The sequence below is a fragment of the Limanda limanda genome, chromosome 19 (genome assembly GCF_963576545.1).
Source record: "Limanda limanda chromosome 19, fLimLim1.1, whole genome shotgun sequence".
Lineage (NCBI taxonomy): Eukaryota > Metazoa > Chordata > Actinopteri > Pleuronectiformes > Pleuronectidae > Limanda > Limanda limanda.
This window is the reverse complement of record NC_083654.1, coordinates 12,923,414-12,944,092: the sequence shown is the minus strand read 5'-3', so window position 1 is coordinate 12,944,092 and position 20,679 is coordinate 12,923,414. Positions and strand designations below refer to the sequence as shown.

General features: G+C 44.4%; 2 protein-coding genes across 2 annotated transcripts; both read right to left on the bottom strand.

The window, feature by feature from the left end:
• Positions 1-139: 139 nt before the first annotated feature.
• Positions 140-3,129, bottom strand: snrpd1 (small nuclear ribonucleoprotein D1 polypeptide). The gene is made up of 4 exons (XM_061092816.1): positions 2,999-3,129; positions 2,335-2,411; positions 711-902; positions 140-474 (listed from the first exon to the last, which is right to left on the bottom strand). Exons 1-4 carry the CDS (start codon positions 3,010-3,012, stop codon positions 398-400), a joined length of 360 nt encoding a protein of 119 aa, XP_060948799.1. The 5' UTR covers positions 3,013-3,129; the 3' UTR covers positions 140-397.
• Positions 3,130-4,045: 916 nt separating this feature from the next.
• LOC133026072 (ankyrin repeat and IBR domain-containing protein 1-like) lies at positions 4,046-19,542 on the bottom strand. The gene is made up of 20 exons (XM_061092904.1): positions 19,300-19,542; positions 16,509-16,680; positions 16,253-16,384; positions 15,113-15,304; positions 14,150-14,267; positions 13,804-14,024; positions 12,933-13,021; positions 12,682-12,826; positions 12,366-12,526; positions 11,807-11,895; positions 11,392-11,522; positions 11,098-11,232; positions 10,336-10,422; positions 10,134-10,200; positions 9,845-9,990; positions 9,337-9,515; positions 9,160-9,211; positions 8,984-9,037; positions 8,734-8,857; positions 4,046-8,386 (listed from the first exon to the last, which is right to left on the bottom strand). The coding sequence occupies exons 1-20, from the start codon at positions 19,485-19,487 to the stop codon at positions 6,921-6,923; spliced, it is 3,948 nt and encodes a 1,315-aa protein (XP_060948887.1). The 5' UTR covers positions 19,488-19,542; the 3' UTR covers positions 4,046-6,920.
• Between the last annotated feature and the right edge of the window lie 1,137 nt (positions 19,543-20,679).

Below are 20,679 nucleotides of genomic sequence, written 5' to 3'. Positions count from 1 at the left end.
AACCATCATTGTGGTCACAATGAATGATGGTAAAAATGTACGGTAACTCCTGATGATTTCAGTTCATTTTTACCATTATTACACAGCTATTATTAATCCCTCATTTTCCCAGTTTTTGTAGCATTACTCATGGAGATCATTTCTATTCAAAAGACACTTTTTTTATTGTAATGAAAACGTATAGAAAACAAAAGTATCTGACTGGATAACAAAACACCCAGTCAACAATGCTGTAATAACGCCCAAAGTCCAGTTGATCCTCTTCATATGAAGCACTTTTAATATACAAAAAGGAAAAATAAAGAAAAGACACTGAAATTCAAAAAAAGGTTTCCTCTGAGAAAAAAGATCCTGTACAAACAGCTGGGATGTGAGAAGCAACTGTACAGCCCGGTGCTCATCTCCTTGGACCGCCTCGGCCTCGTCCCCGTCCTCTGCCGCGGCCTCGTCCTCTGCCTCGTCCACGGCCAGCCACTAGAAGACAAGCCAGTAACAGTCAGCTCATCTATCAAACTTTCACCAGCATATCAAATACATATATATCGATGTGGACCACTCAACGTTTAGACCACAGCAATGAAAAACTAGACACCAGGGCCAATGATTCTCTAAACTAGCAAACACAAAGCGTTTCACTGAATACAGAGACACCAGTGATACTGGGTTCTTCTCATGTTTTTGTTGGCCTGTGATGTTTCTGCCACACTCACCGGCTTCCCTCTTCTTGGACTTGACCTTTGGCTCGATGTCGACCAGCAAGGTGTCCAGTGGCAGACTGTCAGGCAGGATGAAGTAGCGAATGTTGTTACCACGGATACTAAGAGACTCGAGCTGAGTGGGCTCCCTGTTTTTCAGAGTCATTTTCACAGCCTTCAGGTGAGTGTTCATGCTAACGTCGACACCTGAATGAGAAATAGAAGAGGAACAAACATGTGAAGATGAACAAACATGTTCTCTGCATTCACACGAATACATTATGAACGGGGAGACAAGTCAAAGAATCTTAAAAACACAAAGGTTAAAACACCAGATTGTGGCTGTATGACACATATCTCGCTTCTCTTCCCAAAATGCCATCATCTGCTTTACAACCGCCAAACCAGGAAACACATCAAGTCAATGGTGTTATTGAACTACTGCAAAGACACAGTTGAGCTTTAAGCATGAACGACAAACAATTGAAAGCAAACTAGTCCAACTTGTTGATGCATAACACACATTTTGCACAGTGCATCCCCTCTAGTTATGTGCTCCAGTGACTCACTGAATTCAGCTGTTAAAGATTACATGAAACATTACAAATGCATAATATGAATGTAAGCTGGAAACAAGGGTTTCAAACTGTATTTTGGGACAGAGTCTAAGTTTTGAAATGCTTTTCATTAGATCTGGATAGTGATTTCACATTGTATAGACTCATTATCTGAGTATATAGTATATTCATCTCTATGTCCCACTGACTATTGAACATTCAGTTAGATATGAGCCAGGTTCTCTCAGGGAGTGGACAGATAAATCAACAATGAGAAAAAGTACGTGTTCAGCTATATTAACACAGATTATGAATGAACGTAGGAAAGTTGTGAACATGGAACACAGTGAAGACTCTGCAGAGCAACTGAGCTGCATTTCATTACCCTTGTTTGCCTTAAAGCAGTTTAAGAGGGATGGCAGGTTTGGGCGATGGGAAAAGTGTATCACGATAATTGTTTTCACATCAAAAGAGATCTACATATATCGATATAAATCAAATCAGCTTTATAAAAAACTGCTGAATTCATGTTCATCTTTCCAGCATTCAAATATGACTTGAAACAAGGATTTTTGCTGAACACTTTCAGCTTAAGTGTGTCCTCTGTGATCCAACACCAGCAGCTCCTCAGGAGGACATCAAAGGACATTTAGGATCAATCATGGGGCAAATTACCTTGTTTCATGTCGGATTAAAATGTTGGGTTTTACAGACACTGAGATGACATCACAGGATCAGTATGGAGGCATTTTATGTTTCTTTTCTTCAATTGTATTGGATTTGGCTGCTGTTATGTGGACTCAAACACTTCACCCCCCCCCCTCCATCGGCTTAGACGCGAGTAGATCATGAGAGTTTTCAGTTGAGGGTGAATTATCCATTTAATCTAAACATCACAACGTGAACATTACAACTACGTGAGCAGGATACTCGTGTTTGCATGCATAACATTCAGCTATGGCATATTGATATCAGTAAAAAAAAAGAAAGATAACTCGAGTCAATACGTTCATTTGCAATAACTCTGCAAATGAACTTTGTAAAGCCCAACACATCTTCGTGCTGCAGGAAGCTCCTCTCACCTGTGATGGTGCCGTGGACCTGGGTTCCATTCTTCAGCTCGATAGTGACTGTCTCATGGCTGAGTTTCATCAAAAACCTGCGAGGGGAATCAGCGAATGAGAACACAACACAACTCTGTTCTCAAGTCCATGGAGTATAACCTGAAGGCAGCCAGTGTTAGCCGTTAGCCTCGGAGCTAGCAGCACCAAAACAATGGCGCACACAGGCGAAGCGGGGCCTAGATTTCATATAAACAAAGAGCTGCAACTTCTTTAAGAAGTCACATAAATAAATAAAAACAAGCTAATTGAAAGTTTAAGTTAAGTGTGAAGCCAACAGTAGACGCGGCCTACAAGTGATTTAACGCTTCGTGTCGATGCTAACTTAAGCTAGTTAGCAAACATAACCAATGAGATAAGATAGTGGCTCGATAATTAATAAAAGCACTATGCATGTGTGTATCTGTGTGTGTCTGTATGCGTGTAGCCATGCGTGTGTAGTTGTGGGGTTGATTCGGAGGCTGGAGCTCAGCGGGAAGCGGAGGAGAGGAGCCCGGGACCAGCCTCCATTCATTCCGCTTCCCGCCTCACTCCGAACATCCGCATCCATCCCGCCGCCTCTCGGCACTTTCCTTCATCTTGAAGCCCGGAGCTGCACAGAGCGAATCTCCCCGCGTCCACGTACCTGACGAGTTTCATGATGGCGACGGACTGAGACAACGATCCTCCACCGATGAGAAAAAAATTACGGCTCAGATTTTACACTCGGGCCGCTGTCGTATTGTTCACGTTTCCGTCGCGGGGTTGTGACGTAGTTAGAGCGAGACCAGGAAGAGAAGGCGTAACGTCGGACCTACCGGACTACACCGCCGCCTACTGGTGGGGTCAGGAAGTTTCACCACCACTTTCCTCACAACTTCTATATATTGTATTCATAACTATATTTTTCCTGTTTCAATAATTAAAGATCCTGCAACTCTGTCGAAATATAATGAAAACACACATGATTTTTTTTTTTTTTTTTTGTGTGTTTTTATACTTTATGTTAAATGTATGCACCTTTTTTCCAAAGAAAATTCCAGGTAGGTGTAAACCTACTTGGCAATAAATCCTTTCTGATTCTGATTCTTGTATAAAAGGTCACCTGAATCAGTTTGTACCTGCTGGAATGTTAATATTTCATAGATTGTTATTCAGTAACAATAAAATCACCTAAGTTTGAAATGTTTCCACTGCAGTGTTTGTTTTAAAAGGACAGACAAAACATTTTGAGGGTTTATTATTTAATACAATTAATTAAAGAGCTGTTTGGATTTGATTGGCACAGTACGGATGGCATGTCAAACAGCTATGACTTGAATTAATTCTTTATAGATTTGTCTGTTAATTGACAGTCAACGTTTTCAATATTTAAATAATGATCATGTTGTCTTTGACCAACAGTGATTTTTTTCTCCTGAAATTACACCCAATCCACTGATGCAACTGTTTATACTACTGCAGAATAAATATGAATTTACAGAATATGAAACAACTTTACTTGATTTGACATGTTGTTAATGGCTGGAGTCAAGTGGAACGTGACTCACAGACAAGTCGTCCATGTCGGGAATAAGATGCTCGAATGATCGTGTGGATAAGGGAACGGAGGAGAAGCAGCGACATCTGAAGCAGCCTCTTCTTCCCTCTGCAGATTTCTGCAATAGACAACTTGACACCGAACTCATAGCGACACGCTTTCAGTTCTTTTTTATTGAGAGTTAACTTTGCACTGACACTTTCATTTACAGTTTTTGGCCACACATCAAACCGCTCTCATGGACCGACTGGGAATGTATCAAGTATTATCAATGAGTGCAAATTTCATTTTTTATTTCATTGTTGAAGTCTGATGTTGTTCATTGATGGACCATTAAAATATACAAATTATATATGGATTACAAAATGGCAAAGGACCATTCCCCTGATGCCATGAATCCAACTCTAATAAGGAAAACAAAAAAACAATATAATAATAATAAAAGCATCACTCATCAGTTCTCCACATCTTGCCTGTCAGCACTGGATTAGTGCAATGCATCAACAGCATGCGTGTGCAAATTAAAAAGAACCCAGACTCTGTGCTCCCTCCGTAGCACCATGCAACCCAGAATCAGTCCCGTTGATCGAGCAGTGAAAAGAGTCTGAAACGTCTCCATCAGAACCTACGCCCTATTCCAGCACCTTCACGCCTTAATGTTCCACACAGAGCAGAGAACATTCTTTTCTGTGGAGGATTTCACTTTAAAACAAGCCTCAAGCACATAAGTGATGCATCCATGATTGCATGTCACGTCTGTCTGGGAAACGTAGAGTGAGGAATTTCAACAAAAGTCAGATTTCTTTCCTCTTGTACAGGATTTGATTTTTTTTTTCATGCCACCAGATTATAATTCAAAACACTCCATTAATATTACCATCCCAGTCCCCAAAGCACCATATCATATCTCAACACAAAATGCAGTGTTCAATTATCTTGTAAACGTCAATGTGGGGCGTTAATGTTTAGAGATAACGTCTGAGCCAGGAGTCAGAGTCCTACATCACGTTTGAAGAAGTATTCAGAGGGCGACTAGCAACATTCAGATAAAGTGGTTGTTAATTATCGTGGAAACTCAAATAGGTGAATAATTAAGCAATGAATTCATTAATAGAGCCTCAAAAACATTTCTGAATAAATAAATTGGTGGAAACATGAACCTGTTCTCTCTGGGGATGAAGTGGAGTCAGATAAATCAGGGCGCAAAGGACAAACAATACTAATGTGCATCAAGAACCTCAGTGTAGTTGTGGCAACAGCCAGAGTGGTGTGTCCTCCATTTACGTTCATTAGCAACTCCTTTCAAAAGGTAATGACACGAATAAATACAGACAAATAAAACAAATACGATTAACAACCGAAAAGGCACACGGACCCAACGACTGGTCTCAACTGGAAGAGATTTCATCTCCGTTATAAGGAATAAAAATGGATAAATTACAGTAAAATCCCAACAGATCTGCCAACTCACAACAGCACTCTACTGGCCGTCAGTAGTGGGAAAGATATGAGAGAGACAGCAAACGTCTGCAGTTAGAAACACTTGAAGTATTGTTATTTACAGCATTTTAGCAGCTTAAGCTCAGATTCAATGTGAAAACAAACTCATACATTCCAACCTTGAACACATTGTGGGTTAATGTGACGCTTCCCAGGAATATGGAGGAGTTTGGAAACATTCTGTGGTAAATTAAACAAATTATACGAATGCAGCTAACTGTTGTGTTAAGTCTGACTCCAGACTTCTTCATATGTATTAACATTGAAACAGAATTGTTTAATAGATCCATTTTTTTTATGTAATTATTGACATTTAAGAAAGTTAATAGTTCCAAAATCAGTGAGGATAGTTATATTTTAAAATGCAACACTGATGAGAATCTTTTCATCGTGTACCCATAAAGCATTTTGTCGTTTGAAAACTGAGCCAAAGCAGCTAAAATACTGAAATATTAACATGGATGAAAGCTCCTCTCTGATAAACACAGAAGTTTGTGGAATGAGAAGCAGGATGTTGCACCGAGCAGGAAAAATAAAGGCGATTAACCCCCCCTGGAAACAAGCACCCATGATGCTGCGGTTTCTTTTGAGCAAGACAACGAATTCCTACGGCTACTCTGAAGATCAGAGCGACAGTTGAGGGACAAGACAATTCAACCTCTGTGATCATCTCGAGTTTTACAAAAGAATTGATACCATCACAACATACAGATAAAGCCTGTCGCACCAGAGTGAAGTTCACCGAGCAGACGGGCGTATCGTGGTTCTTGCGCGGCCTCCCGAACAGCAGAGATCAGTAGTGTGTTGGCTCTCGTGAAGCAGGCACAGTGTGCGTGAAGGTCCAAAACTCTGAATTAGGCCCCTCTGATTGTACAGTACGCTAACGAGCTCCAAGGTTACAGGTATCATTGTGTTTTGGCTCTTGGGGCTCTGAAAAAGCCTGTGGTTCGGGTCAGTGTGTCAGTGTGTGAGTGTGTGTGTGTGTGTGTGTGTGTGTGTTTGTGTTTGTGAATGAAGTGTGAGTGTTAACAAGGCAAGTTTGGATTTTCAGCAGCACCAAGACTTCACCCTTAACAAACTGAGGAGACAAATACAGTTGGTGGGGAATAAATAAAAAATAAGAAAATTTAAAAAAAACACGTGCAGCATTTTATGTCTCATGTGTGATATCAATAGCTCTCCATTGACGTAGTCGGTTTTAAACACTCGGTTTCAAAGCATAGTTTGTCTGTTTTCAAAACAGACAAAAGCACTTAAAAATAATTATAATAATTAATTATAAATCAAACTGCGTATGACATCTTCTTTGCTGGACAGTCTGCAGGGCGCCATATCCTCTCTAGATACAGTATCTTACATACAGTAAACACTCGACCTGCTAAGACCAACATCTTTCAGTGAGGCCTCTCTGACCAATGTGTTTTTCCATCAGTGCTTCGCTCTCTGTGATGATTTTCTTTCCTCTTTCCGTTTCATCACTCTCTCATCTCTATCTTCCTCGATTGAATTCAACTTTCTGTCTACTCCGTCACACCAGGTGCACTTGCTCCTCCCACTCCTCAGGTGATTGGTCCACCTCCAGCTGAAGACCGAGCTCTAAGTCTGTCTCTGTGGCCGGGGCAGTGTGTGCCGGGCTGGTTCCGCGTTGGGAGTGTGAGCACGGGTGTGTGCGCGCTTCGTCCAGCGACAGGTCCGCCACACACCCTTCCTGCACACCCTCCATCCCAGCCTCTCTGTGTTCCAGCTCTAGAGTGCTGGGCCTCAATGCCTTCTGGGCCTCCGCCCCGACATCACCTAAATAGGGACTCGCCGACTCTCCGTCCGCTTCTGGCTCGCCCTCCAGGGGCTGCCAGATGGGGGCGGGGGTCACGCCCCTGGAGGTCTGGCTCTCAGTCTCGGTGTGTGTGTCAGGGGAGGACTCGGTCTCTGTGGTGGGCGGGGAGGGGATGAGGGCCAGGCTCTGGGGGTTGTTCTGCGGGTTGATGTTGTTGTTGAACCAGGCCATGATGTTGTCCAGCAGCTGGGCACTGGCTGTGGGGTCCAGGGCCTCCAGACTCTGTGGGTCGCTGGGGGTGAAAGCCCCCCCCGGGGGGATCACCGGTGAAAGCAGCAGCTCCGGCTCAAGCTCTGGAGACGGGAGGCACAACTGGACAGGGTCCTGGGGGTCTGTTTTGGATGGACGCTCAAGAGCGTAGGCAGCGGGCCGCTCCTGAGTGTAAGAGCTACTGTGTTCCGGGCAGGGGTTGTAAGAGCTGTCTGGTTTGGGGGTGCTGTCGTAGGTGGCTGCGTGTTCCCGGTTGTATGCACAAGGGAGGGCGGGGGTGTGTGTGGGGTTTTGGGTGCGATCTCGTGCACAGGAGGCAGTGTGTTCAGTGTCCGCCAAATAAGCACTGGAGTGGCAGTAACTCTGATCTTTGCCGTCATAGCGGGGATTTGTGATGGTGATATGGTCTTGTCTATGGCTGCAGTCGCTGTAAGCAGGTTCAGCGGCATAAGGAGCAGTGAGAGCGCCGTGGTTGTATGTGTGGTGCGAGCAGAGCTGTTCCTGCGTGTGTGTGTTTAAGTCGTAAGGAGTGGTTATGTTCCCCAGTTTCATAAGGCTGTCTCCCAACTCCAGCAGCTCTGCGCAGAGAGAGGGAGGCGGAGGCGGGAGGGGGATGGCCGTGGGAGCCTTGGAGGTGGAGTCTGTCCTGTGTGGCGGCCGAGGAGGGTCAAGGAGAGAGGCAGGGTAGGACGAGCGTCTGGCTCCTATAAGACCATCGGTGTTGAGGGAGTGCAAGGCAACCTCTCCCAGGTCTCCCACTGGACCCGACCTCCTCTCCTGAACTCTGTCCAGGGCGCGCTCCAGCTCCGGCCGCCCGTCCAGCGCTCCCTCCAGGCCGCGCTCTCTGCGGGAGTCCTGCAGCGACAGCTGGATGGCCAGGAGGATGTTGGGGTCGTCTTCATCCAGCGAGCCCAGCACTCTCCGACGCCCCTCGCTCCTCTCAGGAGCTTCTGGAACAGAAAATGTTGCGTTAAAACCGCGCCACTGTTTCGTGGCTTGACCGCCAATTGATCCCAGTCATTAATGCCTGTGTGCGTTTGACAGACCATGATTCATGGAGCAATAAATTCAAATCCCATTAGCTGGTTGTCTGGTGCAGTGACAAGTCAGAATTTATAAATGAGGCAGGGAATGGAGTTGGACTGGGATGCAAAGTCCACACAAATACACTGCTCTAAAAAACCTGATGTATATGGTACCATGCATGTGTAAATGTTTCCTGTGCAGTATACTGTATATACACTTTTTAATAAAAAACGTCTCTGTATAAGAACATGAAACTCTCTGTTTTCCAGACCTGTGTTGTCACTTCTCCTGCTGGTCTCTGGTGTGTTACTGTTGCTTCTGAGGTTGTGCAGACTCAGCATGTCTCCTCTGCGCCGCGGCCGGTGTCTACGACGGTACTGAATGTCAGCATAATCCTGCAGAGAGGGATTCAAACTGGGTTACTACTAAAGCAGCTCCAAGCAGCTCCAAGCAGCTGTGTTGCAAATCGGAATTCAGTCCATGCACATACACAAAATGCCAGGAAAATTAAGGTGCGTTACCTGCGACTGTCTCTCTCTTGGATCCGCACCCAGCACCGAGTGACGACTCCCCATCTGAAAACATACGCAAAATAAGTCAGAGGCAGCTGTATTCATGCATTATATGGCCTAGAAAGTAGAAATATCCTAGTAAAATGTAAAGGCAGTGTTTTACTGTGGTGAGATTCTCTGTTTACCTCAGGAGAGGCAAAGCCCAGATACTCCCAGTCCCATGATCCTCCAGGGTAGCTGAAAGAAAAGCAAACACAAACTTATAGGTATTTATAACCCTAATTCCTCTCTTCTGAGAATTTCTTAACATGAGCAAAGAAAAAAAACACATTTTGTTTATGTATGATCGTGTTTGTCCTCACTTCCTGCGTGGCAGCTCAGGAGAGTCGTTAGGGGCAACGCCACGGGCCACAGATGCCAGGAACTCCTGCCTCTTCTGCTGGACCAGCCGGGCTGCACTGATTATCTTGTGGCACGGTGTCCTCAGGTACGGCCGGTTCACCTTCTGCGCCAGATCCTCCACCACCATCTCCAGATCGGTCTGATAAGGGACAACATATCTTCCATTTAAGCAAAGAAAATGTATTTGCATTACATATTACACTGCTCTTTTAAAACATGGCCATAAAGGAAGTTGCTCTGCCCAAAATGTCTGATGACAAATTATCTATTTACCCAATATGCATAAAAACATGTCCTATTTGTTGGTAACTTTCTGAAAGATGCCAGTAAAGTATCTCAACATCTTGTCAAACTTCAAATTCTTTTTTTTTTGGAAATTTACCATCCTCAGAAGATGACCCTGGCCTGTCGTCTAGTATTTCAGAAATACATAAAGGTACAAAAAAAAAAATCATCTTTCTAGATCACCTGCATGAGCTCAAATATCTCTTTCTGGGTGCTGCCCGGCTGCAGGAAGAAGCCGTATGGGTAAGAGCACTTCAGCACGCGCCGCGTCTTCAGCAGCTCGCACACGCCGTCCTCGATGAACCGCGTGTCTGGAGGAGTTCCTTCACCTGCACCAGACAACAACCACACAAACACACACTTATTACAACTGGAAGCACCGTCGAGGATGAGAGCAATGCAATAATGATTACATTTATTCTGACACAGCTCTTCCCAACCACAGGATGAGGTCGGTGTAGGAGAAGCTTACGGCAAATGAAGGCTCTGCTCAGCTGCTCCATCTTCTCTTTAGCCGTTTTCAGCAGCTTCTGCTCCAACTAATGGACAGAGAGGAGAAGTCTGATATGCAATGATCATGATATTCAGAGGTGACCATTAACAGGTGCTTTAGAAACTCCAAACAGCTCTTCACAATTATACAATTGTGCAGGTGAGCGTGAAGAGAGAGTTACCTTATAACTGTGTTCATGGTTCTTGAAGCGACTGTAATAGTGCATGAAACGATCCAGCTCCTGAAAACTTTTGTGCTTCTTTTCTGCCTGTAACAAAATCAAGTTAGGGTTTGTAAGTACGTGAGAGTAGGAACTGTTCAATATTTAAGTTCTTTGCTATTTGCTGATGCCTTGGTTGTCTTCTCCACCATTGAATATCAAGATTTACCCGACGTGACACAGGCGCGGATGAGGTTATGTTTCACAGTTTTATTCCGGTTACATTTAGTCACATTAACACTCAAGTGATACAATGCAAACAAGTAGAAGTACAGCCAACTGGTTAGCGGTGTGTTATTTATTTTTGGGGGGGATGGGCAAAGCCACGGGTACGGCGGATATGACGCAATTAACAGGCGACCAAAGTGAAACATCCCGTTACCTTGAATACAATTGGGGATTTCCCTGGGTTGGAACATTGTTGAAAACATTTTGGATAATGTGAGCAGACAAGTCAACAAAACAAATAGTATGTATATGTCTTGTTCTTTTTTCAGACATGTCATGAAGAATTGTTCCATATTAAATCTGTAAATGCTGTTGGTCATATAATCTTATTCGTGTTTGTAACGCTGTTGGGGTTATGAACATGCTCCTCATCATGTGACAGGGGATGACAAAGATCTTTCAGGTGGAAATGTGTGCGTTGATTATATTTCATGTGCGTGTGAGGGATTTATGTGATCATCTGAGTGTGTTTATTCTGTGTGTTTGTGTTTGTACCTCTACAGTCATCTCCTTGGACTGCTCCTCTAGCTGTTGGATGACTTCATAGCGAGTGCAGCGATAGTAGCCTCCTGTTGACGAGCTGTGCTTCTTCCACTCCTCCAGACAGATCCAACAGAAATCATACTTACACTACAGAGCGAGGTAGAGAGAGAAGATATTGTAGTTATCGTAACCAAACACGGTGCAAAGTATGATCAAATATTGGAAATGTTAACAGTCAGTGAACAGAGCCATCTATACAAAATGTTCACACATGTTCGCAGCAGACAAAGAGCTTCGTGCATATACCTTGGCACACTGCATATGATTGCAGCCCTCATTCTTCTGAATGGGCGACTTGCAGTTGGCACACGGTTTGGAGTTGGTCAACAACCACAGACAGTTTGCAGCATCCTCATAGGCCTCGCTCACACCTGCCACTGTGGACAGTGCACACAATTACACACAGCTCAGCTCAAGCTGTTTTTCAATTGCCCAACACCCGCCCTGCAGATACACCCTCCAGCACACACCCACACATTTGGCAAATATCGCTGACCTGAACACCTGCCACCATGTTGTAAATATAAATCAGACGCATCCTGTTAGGCAGCTCTGACAGCTGCTGTTAACTGTGGGGCTGGCTCACTGAGACACAGCTCAAATGATCACTGGCAACACAAACAATTCCTGGGAAGACAAACAATAAGTCGGACAGACTCACACTCCTCGGGCTTCATCTCTGTGACTTTCTGGAGCCAGTTCCTCCACATGTGACAGTCACATGGCTCGTGGGCTTCGCCAAGGCACTCCCTGTAAACAGGAGAAGTTGTAAATAGAGGAGAAAGATAAAGTGGATGACTTGCATATTATATTTCCTTATACTTGCACAAGGAAGACGTGTATCTGGCTTTGCTTAGTGACACATCAGCAACATTGTCATTGATATGTTCTAAGTGTTTATATAAAGAGATGAATTTCTGGGCATCATAACTGAGAAGTGTGTGTAAACAGTAGGGATGTCACATAGCAATAAATACCACACCATTCAATACCAATGCAAAAAAAAAAAAAAAAAAACATTGGCTATATAGCCTTCAAGTAATAAATTAAAAGAAAAGACTGGTAACATTATGATTTCAGTTATCAATGACTGAAAGAATATGTATATTCAAGTGCAAAAAAAAAGTCATGTTTTTGGAATTTTGGCATCGACATGGTACCGGAGTATCGGTTCTCGTGACATCCCTAGTATTAACTCTTAACAGCATCATAAAGCGTACCAGCAGAAGAGGTGACCCTTGCCACAATCGACAGCTGGGGAGGGAAGTAGGGGGAAGCTGTGAGGGTCACTGTCCCCGGGGCCCGGCCGGGTGAGCCGCACTGCTCGCTCACAACGCGCTGCAGGACACCAGCGGATGGCAGGATTGTTCTCCACAAATGCCTGTGAAAAAGAGAAAGAGAGCAAACAGAATAATGCCAAAAGAAGTGAAGGAGGACAAATAGAAGGACCGCACCAGCAGATGTGATATGAAGAAACTAATTTCAAACAAATATGTAGCAAGAAGTTAGGCGAGGGGCAAGGGGTTGTGTTTCTACCTTGATGTCGAACTGTAGGTACCGCTGGTCCATCTCTCTGGAAACCACACTCTCTATCACATGCACGGGCACCAACTGGTAACACTCGTATGCCGGGCAGAAAATATTGTGGGCATCACCCTCCTGAATCTTCACGTTAAGGAACCTGTGAGAAAAACACACATTTATGAACTGCATGCAAATGCAGACGTACAGTAACACACTGAAGGACACAGGAATATTCCCATGCACACAAACACAGAAGACCGTACCCCTCCCAGCAGGCTCTGCAGAACTCATGTCCACAGGACATGTCCACTGGGTCCTCAAAGACTGAGATAGAGCAGAGACAGATTCCACACTGCAGGGAGACAAGAGAGACAAATAACACAATTTACATTATATAATGGCATAATAACACCTATAAAAATGACACATTTTTTTGCAATGTCACCTCCATCATAATTCACAGGGGAAGGAGAAAATCAAACAGACTGCGACAGTGCGAGACAGTATAAAGTCATTTCCATCGAGATAATCCCATCTTTTACCTGAAACACACCCACATGTTCTTTATGTACAAAGTTTTCTGGTAGAAGCAGCCTAACAGCTTGATGTCTGAACGTTTGAGAGTTAAACCACAGCCAGGTTTAGCAGCCAGACAAATTAACTTAAGGTGTACAAAGTACTGGATGTGTAATTAAACCTGCGTCAATAGGAAAAGTAGACAACAGGCGGTAATGCGCGACAACAAAGAGCAGACAGAGGAATTTGCTGGAAAGATGACCGATGACCTTCTTTTGCTCTGGTAAGATTAGACATTAACTTCCTGTAAGTGAGACGCTTGGCACTATGTCTAAACTTTAACTAGCCTGAAAGATTTTTATTAGAGGTCTGTGGTGTCTTTACACTCGTCAGTCTATTCAGTCTATTCTATAACACATGGCTACCATTCAAATAAACGGGAGATTATGAGACTGAGATCTAACCACATAGTATCTAGGAGTTTCAATAATTCTGCCACCACAACCTACCCCACAGTCCTTAAATAATAAACTCAACGAAAAACAATTCTCGAGGAGTAACCTAGAACATAGATGCTACATAATAATTGTATCTGTTTGTCATCACTCTGTGTCTCACCGTAGCCAGGCCTTCCTCCCCAGGTGTGAGGCAGCTGTCGGTGGGAGAAGTCAAGGTGAGCGTGAGGGGCGAGCGCGGGGTCCTCGGGGTGCGGGGGGAGGGCAGGGTGTCCCAGGCGTTGTAGCCGCTTGGCGGGGGGGTGGGCATGGCCACACCAGAGCGCTGACAGCAGCCCTCGGCGTCGGACATCCAGGCCTCCAGAAGCTTTTCTCTGTCCCAGTCTGGTAAAGGGAGTTTAGACAGGGACGATTTTTTTTATAATAAATATTGAAGCCACACTGCAGTGGTGTGTGGTTTTAGTGAAAGTGGTTTACGGACATCAACTTTCTCTAGAAGACAAACGCACCATGTGCTCGGAGCAGGGCCTCGGCGGTGAAGAGGGGGGCTTGCAGCATGTCTGCCGTTTCCACGATAAGCATGTCCTTCAGCCGGCGCAGGTCCTGAAGCTTGAGTCCCTCGTAAGGCTGAATGAAGAGGAGCAAGAGAGAGGAGGAAAAAAAAACTATGTCAGAAGGAAGGTAATTATGAGAAGAAATTAAATAAGTTCAGAATAAAAAGAAACCAAACAAACACAGGAGAAGTAGAAGTATGAGATGTGTTTCGTGTTTTGATAGTGACAGTGAAAACGTGAGAAATTAAAAGGGCCGGGATATGAGGCAGTGATCATGGGGGGGGGTCATGGTGGGAAAGAGTTTAAATATTAGCATAGTTTTGGCTGCAGGACGAAAACATCAAACTGCTATCAGTTGGCATCAGCCACTGCTCCACAAAATGTGCTGGTGCTCCCTGCTTCACTACGTCCATGAGAAACACGAGGTGTGTCCGTTCTCAGGTTACTCTATTTGTAAGAACCTGTTTTGACATATGAAGAGAGAAGTTTATGACGAATTGGTGACATATCTCTTAATCTGTTGCTTACTTTGTGGATTAATTGAGTCATTATTTAGTCTACGAAACTTCAAAAGGATATTAGGAATGCCGACAACAACCAGGAACGACAGTCAAGCTCCACATCCTCATATTTGAGAAGCTGGAACCAGAAAATTATCATCATTGCAGCTCTTGAGTGTGTGTCTGTGGGAAGTACCTGCATGTAGCTTTTTATTCTCTTATGTTTCTTCCTTACACTTGTGTGTGTGAGCTTGTTGTTGTGTTACGTTGGTGGCTATATCTAAAATATATATAAAAACAAAAGTAAGTTGCTGACTTACTAAGATTTGTGATTAAAAAGCATAGAAATAACACCATTATAAAGGTCGCGCCAGCAGCAGCAGCACACCCCCCCTGGATCTCGAAACTGTTGTCTCACCTCCTTGAATTGCAGCAGGTTGGTTTCACCATGTGCGTCTGTGTTTGACTGCTGAGATGTAGAGGAGGAAAAAACCATCTGCGACTCCAGGCTGAGGGCCAGCTCAGTGTGGTGATGCCGCTCGGCGTGGTCACACGGCGTCAGCTTGTCCTCGTCCTCCACAAAAAGGTCTGCCTCACTCTGGATTAGCAGCTAGAGGAAGGGATAAGGAGCGAGAGGAGAGAAAGAGAGAACAAAATACATTAGAGAAAAATAAAAGAGAAGGGGAAGAGAGAGAGTGAGAAAGATGAGATGGTAGAAAACAGAGAAACGTATGAGATGGGGAGGCAACAGGCCAGGAAAAACAGAAAGTGAAGGTGAGCAACTGCAATGATATCCAATAAATACAACAACCCTCCAAAATGTAAGAGGGAGAAAAAGGTGTACAAGAAGAAAGAGGAGAAACCACACTTTATGAAAGGTTGCACAAACAATGAAAGAAGAGAACGTAGAAGGGAAAAGAAACTTGTTCACTTTTTCTTTAATGGTGAAAAAGAAGGTTATGTGGGTTGTTTTTCCCCAGACCGAGCTTGATAGTTTTTTAAGTCAAGATGCAGATTTTCTCCCCAATTCAAAAGCTTTAAAATCTAAAACAAGCGAGACCCCTTTTAAGCAATGGACACATGCAGGTCATACTATCTCAGAATAATGTCTTGATGAAATGTTATGTGAAATGTAATGTGTCTGTGGACATTGTTAATCGGTAACTTGATTTTGATATATTTGGATCATGATGGCTTGGACCCGAGACATACATGGACAGTTAACCCCAGTAACCTAAGACTTGAGCCTGTGATACCTAATTTCATGTTAAAAACGATGTACTGTATGAGTGTATTTGACAAAAGGAAATAAAATGAAGTTAAAAAAATAAAAAATAAAATAAAACAAGCGAGGAAGCAGTGCTTGGGTCTGACAGTAATGCAACACAAAGCAGATGCTCACAATTCAAAGACAGACATAATGCTCAGCCTACTTCTTTCACTGGCTGTAAAAATCTTTTGCCAAATCCAATCCTAAAGAAAACACAGACAGATCTGCCGCACAGAGAACGATTACTCGTCCTAATGTGGGTTTGAATTTCAGAGCACTTTCTCTCACCTCCACACAGCTCTTCATGCCTGCAGCAGCAGCGTAGTGCAGACAGGTGCTGTGGTGGTTGTCCGTGGCATTGACGTTGGCTTTCTCGTACTGGCCTCCCTCCAGCCTGGCTCCGGTCCAGCTGAGGATCATCTGACAGCGGGGGAAACCCACAAATACACGCACACAACATTACTTGAATGGAAGCAATTTCCAATGTTATAGGATACAACTTTTTAACAAAGCAACACGCAAGTGTGTACGCTGGAGTTTGTACCTGCAAGCAGTCTGCACGGCGCTGCTCGTCCCTCTGTGGCCGGGCCAGTCGTGGTGACAGCGCTCCCTCTGGCAGCAGTAGGATCTGCGGCCCTTGGCACAACACATGGAGGCACGTCTCATTGTGCACGTTACGCTTGTTGGGGTTCCCCTCTTTGCTGAACAGGAACGACCTTCAAAATGCAGGCAAGAAAGAAGGGTAGTTGAATAAAAGAGAAGATAGACAAAGTGGAGGAAAAAAGTAAAGAGAGGTAAAACATGTTTTTTTTCCCCGGCCCATCGACGCTCTCATCACTAAACGCTCTTTCATCTTGTTGTATTTCCCTCTTCTACGTGTACAGCACCTCTGTTTCATGTTTTGTGTGTGTGTCGTATATTGGCAGTGTATTCTCAGAGTCCTTACAAAGGGGCTGGACAGAAAAATTCTGCAGATTTGTGTTCTCACATCCGGCCCCTCCCATAATTTCAGAAGATTATCCGGGGTTGGACGCGGGTCTAAAAGGCAGCTACACAAAGACATGAAGGATGGATAATGAAAGGGAGGTGGACTGTGAAATGAATGTTGGTGGGGAGCAAGAAAGCCAGAGAGGGGGGGAGAGAAGAAAGATGGCAGAATATTGACTATTTCTGTTTAACATCTCTGAGATAATGGACATGCTGGCTGGCGGACGCGAACACACACACACACACACAAACACACTCTGATGGTGATGGATGTGCCAGTTGCACCGGGAGCCCAGCTGTGGTTGCAGTTTCCTCTCTGCTCTTTGTCTTTCAAAACCTCCATTTGCTAATTAGCTTTTCCACTTTTTATAATTTGGCCCCACCTATTCTGTTTCTCCCCCTTCAAGTTCTCGTTCTTCCTTTATTTCCATTCAATCCTTTATTTAGTTTCCCCCCCACCTCTACAATGTGCTTTTCCATTGTCTTTGGTCTTACTCTTCGTCATGGCAGTTTTGTATGTTAACATGCAGAGAAAAAAAAAGGTTTCTATAACCTGAACATATGCAAATTACTACAAAAAAGGAAACTAATAGGTTGACATTGGATTTCCACTCGTTGAGTCCATTACTAAATGTTGTAAATCACATTTGGAACCAGCAGTAGCCACTTATGAAAGTGGGTCTGATTGTTGCCTCATTGTGCCGCCCTTCAGCCCATTCTCCCAACGCTGTCCTGCTCTTGCACTCATGACCTTCTTATCCTGTCTACCACAAGCCACCGCTAATTTACCCTCACAGCAATAATCACTTAACTACAACTGAATAAACCCTTCGACCCCACAAAACACACGCGCACTCACACAGACCCACTCACAAAGCTGCCTGTTCAGGATGGATGGCCCTAATATATGTCTACGAGAAACAACAGGCGAGGGGTTGTCACGTTGTGCTGCAACAGTCGAGCACTGAAACTGTTCACACGGGGCAATGATTTGACAATGGCAGGAAACTTCAGAGGAGAAACACAAAACATTTAGGGGTAAAATAAAAAAAGGGAAGAAGAAGCTATACGGGCAAGAATAAATGTAATAACTTTGCTATTTACATGTTTTTAATACTGTGTAATCCCTTGTTGTGGAGGAAGCACAACACTTCCTGAACTACACCCATTCCCCTCAGTAATAGCTCTACTTCTTATTTCCCAATTTGCACATCTCATGGGGTTACGAGCCAATCCAGCCCACAGAGACGACTGGAAGAGAGACAAATAAACATGAGGCAGATGCATGTTAAAAATAATCTGGAAAACAAGACTCTGCATCCTGCAGCCCACGCTCGATCTTCGCGAGTCTTTATTTTGTCTGAGATTTCTCCATCGTCTCTCTGCCTGCCTCTGTCCAATTGAGCAGTTGGAACAAAGGAGCATTTCCTCTTGATGCTTATCAGCGGCCGAGAGCTACATTCAGCACGTCTCTGACCCATTATAGGTTAGTGGGAAGGGACACAAATAGCACACCAATTGATTCACCGCGTTATATCCACAGACTTGGTCACATTAAGCAGATGTGGAGTCACAGTTGCCCTCTCTCCCTCCCCAGAACACATACGCACATGCAGATGCACATATAATTGACTGGCCTTTTCAAACAGCTTCCTCTGACACCCCCCCCCCCCCCCCTCCTCCTCTGATCATGGAAAGAAAGGGCAACAGGAGGAGGAGGTGAGGACGGCTATTGAGTCACTGAATCAGCTGTCTTGGTCATGGCCAGCAGCTTAATTATCCCTGCAGGGGGCAAAACGACACACTGATGTCTTGCCCTCCATATGTTTTTCAGATTGACCCGTTTCTTTACGGTTATGTTACACTGCTATATAGCTGCTCTCATGACATTTTTAGAGGAAGAGTATGTTGGTTTGTGTGTGTGTGCGTCACTACTCTTTAGTCTGCTCCGTTTCAAAAGGATTCCAAATCTTACTCCACATGCCCACGTTTGAAGACTAAAGCCCAGTTCAAGGTAACCCTGATGACATCATTAGAAAGCGCCCAACTTCCCCCCCGTGACTAATAAACTATTTTTGCCTTTAACATCATTTACATGAACAATATAAGCAGCCGGCCTTCTTGTACATCTGTAAAGCAAGTTGCCCTAAAAACCCAATTACAAAAATGGTGACTCTGAAAGCTGACTTTCTGCTAAGTATTATTCAATTTAATATGACTCACTGCCTTTGTAACTCTATTAGACAACTGCATAACAGCATTATAAACCAGGGCCTCAAGAATGATTCAATTGAATTTCTCAAACAAATGCAAACCCAGAAAAAAAAGAAAAAAGCCACGAGTGTTACCTGAGCAGACGTGTCATGGCGTGGCGGCAGACGTAGTGCAGGGCCGTGTTGTGCTGGTACTGCTCTCCATAGGATGCGTTTGGGTCCAGGCCATCCCTGAACTGAGGGTTTCCCTCATACAGCTGCCAGGCCAGGGCCTCGTCGCCACCCACCAGGGCCTTGCGGAACTTGGTGGCTGTGTTGCCCATGGCTTCAAGCGTGCGAAAGGCCGCCTAAAAGGGAGCTGTGGCAGATGCCCGTCTGCCTGCTTGCCTGCCTGCCTACGTCTCCCTCCTCCTCCTCCTCCTCCTCTTCCTCCTCCCCCGTTCACCACAGGTGACAACTTAGAGCAACATGGTTCAGCGTTATCCTGCCCTGCAAGTGAGAGAGAGAGAGGGTAAGATTGATTAGAGGAAAAGAAAGGAAGGGGGACAAAAAAACGAGAAGAGGAAAGAATAGAAATAATGAGGGGGAAAAGGAAGGTATGAAAATGGAGAAAAAATTAAAATAACAACACAGGAGATTGGAGCTGGAGAAGCAGGGGGAGGGAGGTGGAAGGAGAGAGAGGCTCAATCAATCAGTCCATCCATCGATCAGTTGATGTGCTGCAGCAAGGATGTTATCTTACCAGAAATAGAGGAGGGGGGGGAAACAGAGGGACAGAAGAAAGAAGCCAGAAAGACACAGAGATAATTATACAGCCGGCAGGCCACAGAGGAAAGTTAATGATATCCAAGCCATCGATTTGGTAGTCAGTTGATGAAACGCATGGTCAATATCACCTCAGCTGGCCACTGCGAGTTCAGTCAGGCTCTGAGTTAAGAGTTTAGACGTACTGTATCACTGAAGAGACGAGTGTGAATGTGTGAAGCCGTGCGGCACTAACACACCGGGGCCCAAACCAGTTTTACTTTGCCTCCCAGGGGCTAAACCAAAGAATCACAAGAATCACAGCTATGGTTGCTGCAGCTGAGTTTACCTGCCTAGCAACAGCCTATCACCCTCCTGTAAGTTATCACCATCTTTTCATTATCTCCCCGTGACTTTAACTCACCAAGATGACATGATAAGTATTATTTATACCACATAACAACACTCCCGAGCACATACCTCCACCAAGGCCTAATAGTCCCCATAAATTGTATCAAACTGCACCACATTGCACACTTATACTGTAGATATCAGTCTGCTAATACGTTTTCTTCTATCAAGATCCATAAATTATTCCCTAGATATAAGGGGAAATGGCCACAGCAAGAAATAACACCCTATCTTGCTAATTTAAAGAAAGTGAAAAAAATTCTGGATCAGCCCCCCGATAAAGAGCCGCACCAAAATCGTATGAGTTCCTACTTGACCTGCACCTCAACCACCAGGTTTAGTGGTGATCCAAACGGTAGC

Excerpts from the sequence above, each read along its gene's own strand:
- LOC133026072 (XM_061092904.1), bottom strand. The coding sequence starts at position 19,487 with ATGGGCAACACAGCCACCAAGTTCCGCAAGGCCCTGGTGGGTGGCGAC. Across the intron at positions 16,681-19,299 it reads GCCATGACACGTCTGCTCAG|GTCGTTCCTGTTCAGCAAAG; the intron begins GTAACACTCGTG and ends TGCATTTTGAAG. Across the intron at positions 14,268-15,112 it reads ACCTGCTGCAATTCAAGGAG|CCTTACGAGGGACTCAAGCT; the intron begins GTGAGACAACAG and ends CTCTTCATTCAG.
- snrpd1 (XM_061092816.1), bottom strand. Across the intron at positions 903-2,334 it reads GGTCCACGGCACCATCACAG|GTGTCGACGTTAGCATGAAC; the intron begins GTGAGAGGAGCT and ends TTTCTCATTCAG. Across the intron at positions 475-710 it reads GTCCAAGAAGAGGGAAGCCG|TGGCTGGCCGTGGACGAGGC; the intron begins GTGAGTGTGGCA and ends CTTGTCTTCTAG.